At 31.2% G+C, this 17,347-nt stretch overlaps 2 protein-coding genes across 2 annotated transcripts in view; both read left to right on the top strand.

Moving 5' to 3' along the window:
• The window catches only part of LOC140447892 (cytochrome P450 6j1-like), a 37,854-nt gene extending 36,113 nt beyond the window's left edge, over positions 1–1,741 (top strand). Inside the window, exon 5 of the mRNA XM_072540811.1 lies at positions 1,522–1,741. Within this exon, the coding sequence (XP_072396912.1) occupies positions 1,522–1,688 (167 nt within the window). The 3' untranslated portion in view covers positions 1,689–1,741. The remainder of the gene's footprint in view (positions 1–1,521) is intronic.
• The window catches only part of LOC140449077 (uncharacterized), a 134,068-nt gene that overhangs the window by 66,323 nt on the left and 50,398 nt on the right, over positions 1–17,347 (top strand). The window contains exon 6 of the mRNA XM_072542220.1: positions 6,197–6,630. Coding sequence (XP_072398321.1) covers positions 6,197–6,630 — 434 coding nt within the window. The remainder of the gene's footprint in view (positions 1–6,196; positions 6,631–17,347) is intronic.

Genomic DNA, 17,347 nt, shown 5'->3' with positions numbered 1-17,347 from the left:
TTTTTAATTTCATACAAAACAAATAAGAAGTACCTATTTTATAATCCTCTGTCCCTTTTAGTTTTCTAGGTTCACTTTTAGATATAATAAGTTAACCTTCTCTCTTTCAAAGGATTTGTTAATACCAATCGCCATATTTAATGCTGTTGCTAATTCTAGCATATCATTCTTCTTCTTCTTCGTCTTCGCGCGACTAGGATTACTCCTGTTTATCTGCCTCTTATTCTATTTCAGTCATTGTTGACTGTACATTATCTTTCCACCTTTTTGGCGGCCTTCCAACGGGTCTTCTGCTATACGGCTTGTTGTTTTTACAGATGTTCGCTAATATATCTGATCCCATTCGGTTTAGATGTTCGTTCCAGTTTTTTTTTCTTGTTTTTATCTACCTGTTAATATTTTAAATTTTGCATTGTTCGCGTATACTTCTGTTGGTTTGTCTGTCTCTTAATGATATGCCCGCTATTGATCTTAATACTTTCATTTCGATATTGTTGATTTGTTGTTTCGTCTTTCTTGTATCGGTCCTTGTCTCCGCTGCATATGTTAGGATTGGTCTTACTGTTGTCTCGTATACTTTCATTTTGCTTTCCATGGTCAAATATTTGTTTCTCCATATGGTTTCTCGGAGGCAACCACTTACTCTTGCCGCTTTTGATGCTTGCCTTGTGGTCTCTGTTCTTATATCCCTGTCACTATTGATCTCTACTCCTAGATAATTGAATTTCATTATTTGTTCTACAATTTTGCCGTCTATTTCTAGTTTGCATCTACGCGGCTCTTTACTGATCACTATACATTTAGTTTTTTCTACTGATATTCTCATATTAAGTTTGTTTGCTGTAATATTTTGCTGCCTTTGTAGGTTATCTTCGTTATCAACAATAATTAGTACTGCATCATGGGCATAGCATAGTATCGTGATTTTATGTGCTCCCATGTGGTATCCGTGTCGTTTTCTTACTTCGTGAATTATTTGATTCATCGCCATATTGAATAAGAACGGGCTGAGCGAGTCTCCTTGGCGGATTCCTCATATCATGTCATATCATGTTCAGCATAATTTTGATTTCGAAACCTAGTCCTCCATGTTTTGCTTTATATTATATTTTGGATTAAGCCAAATGTGCAATAAAATCACCTTCTATTATACAGACATGCTTTATTGAGTACCTACTAGTTTTACTGAAATTCTATCACTTGCTCTTACAACTTTTACTACATTATCTTTCAAAATACAATAATTTAGACAATAAAATATCCTACAAATTAAAAAAAAATAGAGTTTCTACCATGATAAGAACTAAAGATATTGTCAAAAAACCAAAAAAACACGTTTTAATTTTTTTAAGGTTACGTTTGGGTCTAGGGGTCCAACAATTTTGTTGGTTGAATACTTTACTTTTTGGGTCGGCTAGAGCTAGACCCCCTTTTAAAACAAATGAGATGTATGATTACTGTTAATAAATATTAAGATTATGATGTCATCTATATAAACTAAAATATAAATATTACTTTTAGGTAAGCGCTTAGGACTTTTAGCCGTAGCTGCATGTCTCTCACATATTCTGTTAAAATTTAATATTGAGAAATGCGAAGATACTCCTGATCCAGTTGAATTTGAACCGAAATCATTAGCTCTACAATCAAAATGCGGACTTCCAATAAAATTTTCTCGTTTACCATAACGTGTTTATATGTATTTATTGTATTATTAAATATATATATTTTTTTATAAAAATGTCTAATTAAGTTGATATTAACCATATCATCGACTTCCATATGCACATGATGCCATATTTCCATATCTCCTCAAAATGCAGTAGGACCTGGTTACGCATATTAAAAGAGGAAGTCAATAAAAGGAAAATACCACTATTAGTAAGTCAGTAACATATCTAGGATACATAATTTATGTTTTTAAAAAACATACATACAAAAAAATTAGAGTTTGTTGTTTATTGAGAGTAAACTAAATGTAAGACCAAGTACTTACCATATCGGGATAGTATTATGAGGTTTTATTCCTGGTTTTTCCTCATGATTTACTATGGAATCAATAACAGGAGCATTTTACTGTTCTCATTGCATGTGGTTGTCTTTTGAAAGACTAACCACCTGATATAATTTTTCTGAGAGATATTCTCAAGTTAAAATCGAATGAACTATGTTACAATAAAGTCGTCCTAGGGACGCAACTCAGCAATATTGGCAATATTATTTTAAAGTCATCTATTTTAAAATATATAATATATGTCTGAATTGTCAATATGAATGATTTAAATAAAATTAAATTATTACAAGAATTTTTCACACCAAGTAACAATTAAAACAAAATTTGTCTAATTTATTAATGTTTTGGCTTACTGCCAATAAAAATAGTAATTTTCAGACAAAAGGTAAGTAAAGGTAAAGTAAGGTAAATTTTGGTCTAACAATGGGCTCTAGTTTATCTCCATTATTAGCCGATATATTTATGGAAGATTTTGAAACAAATATTATTTCTAAACAAAATTTAAAACCCACAGTATGGTGGAGATATGTAGATGATGTATTCTCAATATGGCCTCATGGATCAGAGTTGTTGGACATATTCCTAAATGATATAAACGATAAAAAAGAGAACATTTTCATGGAAAAGGAATATAATAACACTCTACCTTTCCTGGATGTTTTAATCTCTAAGAACGATACTGGATACGAAACTCAGGTGTAGAGAAAACCAACATACACCAACAGATATTTAAATTTCAAATCAAATTACAATATTAACATAAAAAAGGGAATCATTAAATCCTTATACGATAGAGCCAAAATTACTTGTTCTAACGAAAATTCGTTCTTGGAGGAAAAACAGTTGTTAACATCTGTTTTATTAAAAAATGATTATCCTTTATCGTTTACAAATAAGGAATTTTCAACAATCGATCGAATAGAACAAAACAAAAGGTAAAAGAAATAATAAGTTAGACTTACTCACAATCAATTTAATTTAACTAATCGGACGACCGGTTTCGCTTTCTATAATATGCAAAGCATCTTCAGGTCACGATACAAAGTTAAAATGCTGAAAATAATAATCCCATATTAGGGTGTTGTCCAATAAAGATAAAAACAAAGATAAAAACATAAGTAGGTGATATAAATTATATAAATTACAGTAATTATGCCAATATTACATGTCTGTGGTTTTATAAATGAATAAAATGTTTAAGCAGACAAGGTACGACCCACAAATTGATAAAATAGTCTATTAAACTGTATAAATAAACCAATTTTATACAGTTTAATAGACTATTTTATCAATTTGTGGGTCGTACCTTGTCTGCTTAAACATTTTATTCATTTATAAAACCACAGACATGTAATATTGGCATAATTACTGTAATTTATATAATTTATATCACCTACCTATGTTTTTATCTTTGTTTTTATCTTTATTGGACAACACCCTAATATGGGATTATTATTTTCAGCATTTTAACTTTGTATCGTGACCTGAAGATGCTTTGCATATTATAGAAAGCGAAACCGGTCGTCCGATTAGTTAAATTAAATTGATTGTGAGTAAGTCTAACTTATTATTTCTTTTACCTTTTGAAATGGACTCACACAAGCAACACATTCATGATTAGAACAAAACAACTTAGAACGAGATCCTACTGCATATACAAGGAATAATACGAGAAAAATAACAATACCATACGTAAAAGGATTATCGGAAAAGCTTAAAAAGATAGGAAATAAATTCAACATTTCAACAACATTCAAAACAACAAACACGTTGAGATATATTTTGTCCAAAACCAAACCTAACAATGAACAAGAAAGGACAAAGAATTGCATTTATAAAATACCTTGTGAATGCGATCAGTTTTATTTAGGTGAAACATCAAGCCCATTAAATGTTAGAATAAGTGAACATCAATCCTATATTAAAAATAGAGAATTTGATAGATCTCAAATATGTAAACACGCATGGTATAATAAACATAGGGATCAATGGAATGATTCAAATATAGTCCTAAAAGAAACGGATGGTAAAAAGAGAAAAATCAAAGAAGCGGCTCTAATTATGCTAAATGAGACCAATTGTGTCGCGAATTCCTCGGCAGAATGTAGTAGGATCTGGTTACCCATATTGAAAGAGGTATATATATATGTTTGTTGTTTTGAATGTTGTTGAAATGTTGAATTTATTTCCTATCTTTTTAAGCTTTTCCGATAATCCTTTTACGTATGATATTGTTATTTTCCTCGTATTATTCCTTGTATATGCAGTAGGATCTCGTTCTAAGTTGTTTTGTTCTATTCGATCGATTGTTGAAAATTCCTTATTTGTAAACGATAAAGTATAATCATTTTTTAATAAAACAGATGTTAACAACTGTTTTTCCTCCAAGAACGAATTTTCGTTAGAACAAGTAATTTTGGCTCTATCGTATAAGGATTTAATGATTTCCTTTTTTATATTAATATTGTAATTTGATTTGAAATTTAAATATCTGTTGGTGTATGTTGGTTTTCTATACACCTGAGTTTCGTATCCAGTATCGTTCTTAAAGATTAAAACATCCAGGAAAGATAGAGTGTTATTATATTCCTTTTCCATGGTAAATGTGTTATGGCGAGCACGCCACTGTGTGTGTGTGTGTTTTATCTCAATATTCAGACTACTTAGAAGATGATAAACATCCACGCTGAGTATCTCGAAGTGTTTACGATATTATCAAGAACTATGAGAGGTTTTTAGGATATAGTTTGTAATTCTTAATTTTAGTATAGTCTTATACCCTAAACTGTTAACATCTAAATAAATTTGTGCATTTCATTCAGAGTTACGTTATTTAATTCTCCAACGAACACATATCATTTTATAGAGAATAAAAGTGGCGCAGTCAGTAGGATTTCCAATTAGAAAAAGTAAAGCCTTTTTTTAATCGATTTTTATCGTTAATTGGAAAATTGGAGAATTAGTGACTTAGTATTTGAGTTCCGAGTGTAAGGCCACGAGGAAGGAAAACTGAATGAACCCGTAAGCAACTTCGAAGAATTCCAAGTGTAAGGCCACTTGTTGTGTAAAGCCACAAAGTAATTCGGAAGTTCTGGGGAGGCGCAACTAGCAACTTCGTGAAATCTTCTCAACCAGCTTTAGTGAAAAGCCACTCGACCCTGGAAACGGTGAAGCATTTCCACAGAAGAAGCAACATCTCGGCTACCATTCCGACTACAAATAGTTTAGAATTTCGACCAGTTCCAGTGTAAACCCAGTTGATGCAGAAGGTACAACGTTCTCCACCCGTTCTCTACCCGTTCCAGTGTAGACGCTGCAACGTTTTCAACCCGTTCCGGTGTAAAGCCACGTTCTCACGGAAGTACTTGAGGTTAGTCGAATTATATTAATTTTTTATTTGTTTTCATTTTTTTTATTTACTCTGTTTCGCAATTTTCAAATTTTTAAGCTATCATATCTAGTATTTGCATTTTTTTTTAATTGTTTAATTTATTTTTGATAATACAATGGCAACTAACGACGTAACAGCAACTACGCCAATAATTTCCGCTACCACTTCTAATAATTATATTAATTGTGACAAAGCTATCAAGCTTATAAATGTTTTTGATGGGTCCTCTTCAAAATTACATTATTTTATAGATTCTGTTGATTTCATTTTTGCAAAATTCGACTCAGAGGAATTGCAAATTTTTCCTTTTATTGTAAAAAGCAGGTTAGAGGGAAAAGCTCTTGATTTCATTGGCTCGAAAGAATTTTCGACATGGCAAGAGATAAAAAATGCTCTCCTTTCTCAGTTTGGTGAAAATTTGGATTTGCAGTGTCTAAATTTTGAGTTATGTCATTTTAAACAACGTTCTAATGAAAAACCTACAAATTTCGTTGATAGAATTGAAAAACAATTAATAAGAATCAATACAGTTATCAAATACGATTCAAATTTGAACAATGTTGAGAAAAAATGTTTAAATAATTTTCACAGTAAGACTGCAATTCTGACCGCTATTACGGGCATAAAAGAACCTTTGTGTCAAATGCTTCGCTCTTTAAATCCTAGTTCGTTACTTCAAATTAATCAAATTTTAAATGATTATGAAAACCAACAATATTTTAAACAAACAAATGACAATTTTTCTAAATTAATTATAAATAATGACAATGAAATTTTTTCAAGTACTGCAGGTACGCAAAAAACATTTTCTGATCCCGGTTCAACAAATCAATCGATAAATCCACCAATTAAATTAAACATTCCAAAGTGCACTGTTTGTCATAAATATGGACATAAAGCAGAAAAATGTTATCGTAAACCACAATCTCACAATGTTGTTCATAATACCTATTGCGACAACGATAGTTCAGAAAAAGAAATAGAAATCGAAGTTGATCAGGATTTCTTTAGAGCAAGTGCCGCTGACAACGTTACAGTTTACCAAGTAGCAAATAAACCGCTTCTTTACGCGCATATTAAAAATTTGAATATAAAATTATTAATTGATTCAGGGGCAGCTATATCAATATTGAAACCAGGTAAAATTTTAGACTCTTATCACTTTAATCATGAAAATTTTGAAATATTTGGTATTAATAACGAACCAATTCAAGTTACAAAGAGCGTAAACTTTAAGTTATTTTCGGGTGTTCAAAAATTCTATATAGTTGACATAAATTCTCCTTTTGATGGAATACTTGGTTATGATTTTTTAGAAAAGAATAAATGTGTTATTGACTTTGGTTTAAATACTTTATTTGCTAATCGCGAGGAAATCCCATTGTTTCAATCTGATCAGGAACATAATATACTTAGTGTAAATAATATACACGAACATCAAGTCCGAAGTAATAATGTTATTGACGTAACTGAAAAAATCGATACTATTGTAAGTAAACTAAAATTAGAAGCTCTGCCAAGAATTCGATTAAACCATGTCCATCAAAAACAAAATGAATATACCGAATTTGAGAATATTAAAACTAACTTAAATTTAAATAATTTCTCCTACTCTAATGAGCAAATCTTAGACGTTAACAATAAGAATATTTTATATCTATACGATGAGAATGGCAGAAATGTATATCATTTCGAAAATTTCATTTTAATAATGTAAAACCATTTTATGATGCGATTAACTAAACGAAGTTGAAGTGTAACACGACAAGTAGTAGATATGAGCTTTAATTATCCATATTATAAAGGAATTTTAATCAATAATAACTGCAATATATAATTCGATTACCTTGTGGTACACTTCATCTACGGCTTTCTCACAACAAGTTATTGCCGGTTGGTTTTTTTGTTCCATGTGGACCTACCTGCCCCGTACGGAGTATGAGAGGCTCTTCACTACAAGTAAAAACTTCGAAGCTGCTAAAGAAGCCCTTCTTGGACACCCCAGCTTCGGTCTTCAGGAGGGAGGTGTTATGGCGAGCACGCCACTGTGTGTGTGTGTGTTTTATCTCAATATTCAGACTACTTAGAAGATGATAAACATCCACGCTGAGTATCTCGAAGTGTTTACGATATTATCAAGAACTATGAGAGGTTTTTAGGATATAGTTTGTAATTCTTAATTTTAGTATAGTCTTATACCCTAAACTGTTAACATCTAAATAAATTTGTGCATTTCATTCAGAGTTACGTTATTTAATTCTCCAACGAACACATATCATTTTATAGAGAATAAAAGTAATGTTCACTTTTTTATCGTTTATATCATTTAGGAATATGTCCAACAACTCTGATCCATGAGGCCATATTGAGAATACATCATCTACATATCTCCACCATACTGTGGGTTTTAAATTTTGTTTAGAAATAATATTTGTTTCAAAATCTTCCATAAATATATCGGCTAATAATGGAGATAAACTAGAGCCCATTGTTAGACCAAAATTTACCTTACTTTACCTTTACTTACCTTTTGTCTGAAAATTACTATTTTTATTGGCAGTAAGCCAAAACATTAATAAATTAGACAAATTTTGTTTTAATTGTTACTTGGTGTGAAAAATTCTTGTAATAATTTAATTTTATTTAAATCATTCATATTGACAATTCAGACATATATTATATATTTTAAAATATATGACTTTAAAATAATATTGCCAATATTGCTGAGTTGCGTTCCTAGGACGACTTTATTGTAACATAGTTCATTCGATTTTAACTTGAGTATATCTCTCAGAAAAATTATATCAGGTGATTAGTTTTTCAAAAGACAACCACATGCAATGAGAACAGTAAAATTCTCCTGTTATTGATTCCATAGTACATCATGAGGAAAAACCAGGAATAAAACCTCATAATACTATCCCGATATGGTACGTACTTGGTCTTACATTTAGTTTACTCTCAATAAACACCAAACTCTAATTTTTTTTGTATGTATGTTTTTTAAAAACATAAATTATGTATCCTGGATATGTTACTGACTTACTAATAGTGGTATTTTCCTTTTATTGACTTCCTCTTTTAATATGCGTAACCAGGTCCTACTGCATTTTGAGGAGATATGGAAATATGGCATCATGTGTACATACTTACCCATACAAGCCCTTGGTCCTTCTCCGAATGGAAAATACACCAAACCATCTCAGTTAAAATTTTTATCCGCAAATCTGTCAGGATCAAACTGTTCTGGGTTAGGAAAATATTTCGCCTCCCTCATCAAAGCAAATAAAGAAATGTAAACAGTCATTCCCTTCTCAATGACAAGATCTGTTCCTTCTAGCCGATAATCGGTAGTAGCGTCTCTGTCAATAAATGGTAAGACGCCGTATTTTCTCATAGTCTCTAAAGCAAAACTTATAACTTAAACCAAATTTGCTATTTCCTATTCAAATTAATTTTATAATAAATATATCTTTATATATAAAAATCTCATGTCACGCTGTTTTTCCAAACTAATATTCAAAAACCACTGAAGCGATTACAATAAAATTGTGTGAACGTGTATTTGTTGGTCCAAAATAGGAGATAGGATATTTTTTATCTCGAAAAATGACATTTATTTTATTTGTATATTTGTAAATTCAAAATGTTTTATACGACTTTACCTTTACAGTCTTAGTACATTTGATCCGTTTGTTATACGCCATTTTATGATATTTTATAACTACCTATAAAATATCATAAAATGATGTTTGTTATACGTCATCATTACAAGAAGTAATATTAAACTCAACAGTCTTCCGGGTTGAACCGCGTCGATTATTATTGCGCCGAGCATTCTACATCCTCTTCGATGTCTTCTTCCGAGGTCTCAGTCTTCCGAGCTCACATACACTAGTACACTGATCAATGATCACTAACCAATGCATTATGGTGCTGGAAGCAGAGGACGATTCAATTATACCGTCGATAGTGATGTGGTTTGGGTGGAGGTTGCCGTGGGGATAGCGTTGGGATTTGTGCGGGGATTGGCTCGAACATTTTTGACAGTAGGATTTTTATTGGCGGTGATATATATATATATATATATATATATATATATATATATATATATATATATATATATATATCTACAGATCTTTTAAAGGTAAGATCGTTTACTTAATTGTTTTTTATATTAGATGTATCGCTTATACCATTCTTTTAGATGAACTGATGATGCCCATTGAACAGTGGGCGAAACGTATTCAATAAAAAGATAAAGTAGCACAACTCTTTTCTTTTTTAATCTCCAAATTGACCGAAAATATCCCTTTCACTTACGAGTGCACATTTTATATATATATACTCTATGAGTAGGATATATACTGCTCAGATTACTTATCTATTTAAGGGATATAAAAATTTCTCATCTTATTTTGTAACACTATTTTGTAATTTTGTAATTTCTATTATCAAAAAAGCCAAGTACGTTCAAAACATAACGTGATTTTATTGAATTGTAATATTCATTAATGGAATATAAACAGGTAGGTGGCTATGGAAAATTTGACAAAACAGTTTTAGAACGACAATATTGTTTATAATTTAACAAATTATTTTGCTGCTTTGTATTATGTTAGTTGACATGGACCGTATTTAAAGACATATGAGTAACGACGAATGTGTACAAGCTGTTACTTTAGCGGATGTAGGACTAAGTTATCGTGAACTGGGATTGGGGTTACGATTGCGCAAAAACAATAAGCTTCAGCTTTAGTGATAATGGGTCCAGGGAGCAAAAAAAGGTTTATTTTGATTTGACATATAATTTCTAAAAAATATAAATTATAAAGTGGGCTGATTTATATGCACGAGACCTGGTGCATATACAGATATTTAAACGAGATATTGACGGATGTACATTCTAATTTCTCTAATATTTTAGTAGGCTTCAAAACGTTTAGTATACCACAATTGTTACTACACGTTATCGTTATATCTAGAAAGTTATTTGGTTAATTATTATCTAGTTGAAGTGTGAATCTAACTTTATCGTTACAATTTATTAGGTACTTGTGAATTTATTGCAACTCACCAAAAATTTTTGTTATTTTGTTTTTGGCGAGCGATTATTTTTATCTTTTCAATAAATTAGTTAATCTTAATATTAATGGTATGCTCAAGTGATCTACTAATCTATTTGCTCTGTGTACTTAATCTCCTACTTATTTTTCAAAGTCTCCATATGTGAGGGGGGTAATCCCTGGGTAGTTTATTTTCATTACTTGTTCAATGCTAACTTTACTGACTTTCAGTTTGCGTATGTTTGTTTTACTGTTCTTCTGATTACTGTTATTCTAGTGTTCTGGGTTAATATTGTAATATTAAATTATTTGCTCTTGTAAATTGTTCCTTTACAAAAGCAAAATAATTTAACATGATGGACTCTTTGAACTAGTTTTTAAAGGCTTTTGAGCTGCGAGTATTACTTATTATTACATTCTATACCTTCTTTCTTTATTGTCTTGATGATATTGTCATCATGAGTTTATCCATGATTAGATTGAATAGCATAGGGCTTAGTAAACCCCTCTCTCTTATTCCATTACCTGAATCTATAGGTTCCGTACGTTGTCCATCGATTCTGACTTTTATCTAATTCCTATTATACAAGGGATGTATTAAAATCAAGAACACGATTCCACTATAATTAATAATCGCTTAAAATTACCACCGAGAAGACTCTACATCTGGAAATCAAATGCAGAATAAAAATAAAATTATTCTGAACCAAATCGACTTTATTCTAAAAAAAAAATTGTTTAGAAACTGCATTAAATCAGCTAAAACTTATCCAGGTGCTGACGTTGGGTCACAGTAACAACAGTCAAAAAAAAATCTCGCAAAAATATGGAAAGAAAGTTAGGAAACGGTTCAAACACAACTGAACAAAAATTTAGTTTAGGAAAATATTAGTGAGAATGTCGATGAGCGCTTAAATAAAATTATAACAATAGTTAAGGAAATCTGTGAAAAGAGTTTAAAAGGCAGCTCAAAGCTAAAAAAGAAGGCTTGGATCACAGAAAATACATTGGACTTAATGGAGCAACGGTGACTAGCAAAAAACAACGAAAAACTTTATAAAAGTATACAAAAAAAATTCGACGTAAAAAAGTGTCGCATTAAAACGTGCAGGAGCATGTCTAACACCCAAAAAACATGTAAAGTACCTAGGAGTCACCTAGGAGTCCAAAATGGAAAAATGAAACAAGTGGACAGAACAAGTCTGTTGCGAGTGGCATGCGCCTACAGGACTGTGTCTGCGGTAGACTTATGGACCATCACTGGATGTGTTTTGTTGCATGTTTTCGCGGTAGAAAGAAAAGAGCTCTTTAAGAAAAGAGGCCCAAACTTTACTATGGCCGAGAGAAGACAGGAAAGGGCAAGGTCAATTGAAAGATGGCAAAAAAAATGGAACAACACGGAGGATGTGGCACAGTGGACGAAAATACTGATCCCAAACATAAGAGATTGGGGGACTGTGGCCACAGGCGACTGGATTATTTCCTGACACAGGTGCTTACAGGACACGGGTGTTTTAGGGCCTACCTCTCTAGGTTTCAAAAGGCTGACACAGATGAATGCCTATACTTTAGACACTCGGACACTGTGACACATATGATACTAGAGTGTAACAGAAGGATAGTAGAAAGAAACAGAATGTAAAGAGAGACAGGTGTGAATTTTGTTACAGTAAGAGAAATGATTGAGAGAATGATTGAAAATAAAGCAGGTTGGACTAGAGTAAATAGTTATATCCGTGCAGTGATCAAAAAAAAGAAGAGGAAGACAGGAAGCTATACCAACGGCAAAGGTAAGAGGAAATATGCTGTAAGTTGAAGCTAGAAAAGTGGGTCAGACTGTATGAATTCGACTGCGTGTGTTAGACTGTGGGGAAGGAGGAAATGTCCTAGGAGTAATGCCGTACTATGAGCGATGAGGGTCTTCTACGCGCTACCTAGAACGAGACAGGGAGTCTCCTTGCTGATGAATGGAGTGTGGATGTGGATGAATGGAGAATTAATAAATAAAGGCAGTGTTTCGGAAGTGATGCTGCCCTTACAGCGGCCATTGCGCTTCCGGATCGCTGGATGACAGAAGAGGGTCTAATTTAGCAGGTAGGCGTTCTGCATAGACTCGGTGACAAGAGGGCATTTTAAAGTACCTCGGAGACTATTGCCGGGAGTACGAAGAACGAATCCTGCACTAAGGTCATCCAGACGGCGTCCTGGACTGAGATGTCTTTTGAAGATTCCAGACCCCCTTCTATAAAGACGAAAAACAGTCTAAAACAGAAACACTGTCATCTATCTCTTTCATTCTTCATCGTAATGCGCCAACGGTTGAACTAGACATTCTCTATGCTTAGTCATTTCACTTTATGGTGAAAACTCGATAAACGCAAATTTTATGTTATTTCTCTTTTGGATAAGGGTGCGGTATGTAGTTTTATGTTTGGTATTGTTATTTTCATCGCATTATATCTTGCGAATGCTATAAGGTCCCGTTCTAGGTTCTTCTATGTCATTTGGTCTATTTTTAAAAATTCCCTATTTATAAACGACAAAGGATAATCATTTTTTAATAAAGCAGACGTTAGCAAATGTTTTTCTTCTAAGAACAAATTTTCGTTAGAACAAGTAATTTTGGCTCTATTATATAAAGATTGAATGATTCCCTTTTTAACATTGATGCTGTAATTTGATTTGAAATTCAGGTATCTGTTAGTGTGTGTTGGTTTTCTATACACCTTAGGCCCATATTTCAATATTTACCAACCAAGGAGAAAGAAGAATATAAGTACTATGTAAAATTAAATTGTAAAAGTCTAATAAAATTGAATAGAAGATAAGCTAAGAGAAAATAAAAGCTTTAAGAACTTTAAAAAATAATGACTTCATAATTATACTACCAGCGGATACGGGAAATGCAACTGTGATATTGGATAAAGTTCAATATGAGAACTAAATTGAAGACCTAATAACAAACAGACCTTACACCAAATTAACAAAGGACCCAACACAGACTTACGAAAACAGGATATATAGAATTTTATTCAAGTTTAAACATACTTTAGCGGATTATTAAGAACAACTATAAGAAAATTAATTACACCTCATTACAGTTAGTAAGCCACCTCATTTTTATGGAGTATCGAAAATTTGTCAAGCGAATACACCACTTAGACCTATTTCTTGTACCACGAATTCTCCTTGTAGTGAACTGTAAAATTTTTTATTATATTATTCAATTATACAGCCATTATACATTTTACAACCATTTGCAAATAATAATGACACATTTATAAAGCATACACAACATTTTTTAAATAAGTTATCAAATATTGAATTTAATTCAAATAATATTTTAGTAAGTTTTGACATAAATAGTTTATTTACAAATGTGCCATTAGATAAGACTTAAAAAATAATTAAAAAAAATTAAGAATGATGATACATTGGCAACTAGAACAAGACTAAAAAAAGTGTCAGCTATAATGGAGTTATTGACATTATGTGCTGATAATACATATTTTCAACTAAATGATGAATTCTATAAACAAAATTTTGGTCTAGCAATCGGCTCTGCTTTATCTCTATTATTAGCGAATACATTTTAGAAACAAATATTATTTCTAAACAAAATTTAAAACCCACAGCATGGTGGAGATATGTAGATGATGTGTTCTCAATATGGTCTTATTATATACATAGATCAGAGTTGTTGGATATATTCCTAAATAATTTAAACGATAAAGAAGAGACAATAGGAAAGTTAAAGAACTCACAGATGGACTAATACATAGACAGAAAGGAAATCTAACATTCTATAACATAACATTAAGGAAAGATCAGAACGCGGAAAGAATACCTAGAGAAACTGTTTGAAGACCAAAGAGATAATCCCTTTGAGTTAGAAGAAGGCATTAATGATGGACCACGAATATTCCAACAGAAAGTTTATTCTGCAATAACACAGCTATAGGATGGTAAAGCAGCATGCCCCGATAATATACAAGCAGAACTACTCAAACTAATGAAACAACGAATCAATCACAATAATAACAAAGATACTCAACAATATATACAACTCTGAGGAAATACCAACATAATAACTGAAGTATGCGAAGAATACTGAACGATAAGCCTCATGAGTCATCTCCTAAAATTGTTCCGAAAGATAATCCATAAGAGAAATTACAAGCTATGTGAGAAAGTCAAATTTCCTTCAACCAGTTCGGGTTCATAAATGCTGTTGGTACGTGAGAGGCTTTGTTTTCAATACAAGTCTTATGAAAAAGATGGAAAGACGTCAACTGCGATGTATACGCTTGTCTGGTTGATTACGAGAAGGCATTTGATCGAGTACAGTACGTCAAGATGTTGCAAATACTAAAAGAAGCAAGAATTAACAACCAAAATCTACAAATTATTAAAACTCTTTATTGGAATCTGACCGCAAATCTCAGAATTAAAGGTGAACACACCGAGTATGTAAAAATCGTGCGTGGAGTGAGGAAGGGCTGCATTTTGTCTCCTCTAACCTTCAAGCTTCAAACTCTGAAAAAATATTTATCGAAGCTTTGCACGAAACTGAAAAAGGCATTCTTCTAAACACATACCAGCTAAACAACATCAGATATGCAGATGATACCATTGATTTGCGGACAATCTAGAAGACCTACAAGTGCTTATGAATTATATCTAGCCTAGACCTACAAGCTTATGATAATTATCAAGAAAAATATAGCTAAAGGTCAACTCTACGTCAACAAAATCCTAGTAGAAAGAGTAAAACAATACAATTACCTCAGCACCATAATAAATGAAGAAGAGGTTCTATAAATGTTCATATTTTAAGGTTATGTTATTGTATAGTTAAAACTTTAATTATTTTTTACTGTATTTTAAGGTATTTGTTATTTTTATCAGGGTTATTTTAAAATAAATCAATCAATAATTGAATTTGTTAACGAAGTTAAACAATATTTAAATTAATGTTTTAATCTTTTTTAAGTGCCAGTGATTTCCTTAAAAGGCTAAATATACTCGTTTTGTCGCAAATTAAATAGTTAATAGTAGTTTTGTTGTCATTACTAAAACAATTAGTAATACTGGATATCTTCAATACATGTTTACTAGCCATTAGATGTCTAGATTTAAAAATAAACTCAAAAACTATTACAGAATTCAAAAAACATTTTTTTAAACACAAATTATGGCAATTTAATAAAAAGGTTTCCACAGAATGTTACTAACGGTAAACTACGAGAAAACGAATATCTTTAGTATTTAACAGGATAAAATCCCAAAGAATAAAACATTAATTTAAATATTTTTCACCTTCGTAAATAAATCCAATGATGTATTGATTTATTTTGAAGTAACTCTAATAAAAACAAAAATAAAATCGCACAGAATGAATGTTCATAACCAAAAGTCTTTATTTATTCTTCAAACAATGAAAAACTTCTTATGGGAGAAATACACAGAAGTTGGAAAGGTTTGGAAAGGTTTTTAAAATCTCTGCCCATTGTGACGTCCATATTTATTTAGGTATTTAGGTAGTCCATATTCATTCCAATGTAAAATTGTATGTGTGAATAAAGTTCATTTGTCGGTAAATTTTCTTGCTCACCTTTTTGAATATCTGTATTTTTTTAGTTATATGTATTCGTGGTATTTATAAAAGCCGTCCCTGCAAAATAAGATATTTCAAATATCAAAATAAAAATCACGCTATCAACAAATCCTTTTAAGTAGAGTACTGCACAACTATAAAATTTATTTAATTACCCAAAAGTGCAGTTAAGGACAAGTTATTGCTTTATATACTGATATTAAAAAAATTAAAAGTAAGTATTGATGTTAAATATTAAATTAATAATTAATTTGTATAATAATTGTTAACTGTAGGATTAAGAATCCTTTTTTTTGTATTTTCCAAATGATTTTGAAAAAGCTACATAGGTGCGCCAAAGACTTTGAATTCATGGTGTTAGTACGTTATTTTCTTTTTTAAGGACATGAGAAAAGATTATAATTTATTGTGCTCCATGTTATAGTCTGATTTAATAACCAACTATAACTGATGAATTATTCTGTATTCTTGGATTACTGAAATCGACAATGCATACTTAAAATTAAATAAATGACATTTTGGTTCATATTATTCTACTCATAAAATGTGTAGAATAACATGAACAAATTGCTGCTGAGCAATTGTATGTTTCATAAAATTTGGATCTGGACTGAGTGGTGACCCATCCGGCATTTGTAAAATGATCCTTAAGCAAAACTTCACCAGCATTACAGAAAGAGACTTATCAGTATTCAGCGGAGTTATTTCTACATTAACTGCTAGATTTAAGTGTACGATTTTAAGTTTTTTATTTAGGTGTATTGATTGAAGTCTACTGTTCTGTTTTTTAATCAGGAAATTATTATTTATACAATGATCTACAACTTCTGTCAGACCTGTTTGCTAATGTTAGACTTACTATAATATTGTTCATCCTAGATGTTGTCTACGTTTGTATCTATAGACTTACATCACTTCTATATTCAGACACTATGTTTGGCTTTTTTACTTATTTTTCTAATTATTTTTTATACATTAAATGAATCAGTCATTAAATAGTTAAATTTTATCTACTTATGAATGTATCATACAGTATATCAAATACATTAACGGCTCTGATCAGTGGCTAAGATTAATGTCCTTGCAAATCGAAATTTTCTAATTTTTATTATATTTTATCACATTGAAAAATGATCTTTGCATTAAACACCATAACCATTTTTATATATTTTTGAGAAAGGCCTTATGTAGCATTTCAAATGATTAAATTTACACAACAATCTTCTTGCTATTTGTCTAGAAATCGTAAAAAAGGGATG

The sequence above is a fragment of the Diabrotica undecimpunctata genome, chromosome 8 (assembly GCF_040954645.1).
Source record: "Diabrotica undecimpunctata isolate CICGRU chromosome 8, icDiaUnde3, whole genome shotgun sequence".
NCBI lineage: Eukaryota > Metazoa > Arthropoda > Insecta > Coleoptera > Chrysomelidae > Diabrotica > Diabrotica undecimpunctata.
Note: the sequence above shows the minus strand (reverse complement) of the source record. Positions and strands in the feature narration are given on the sequence as shown.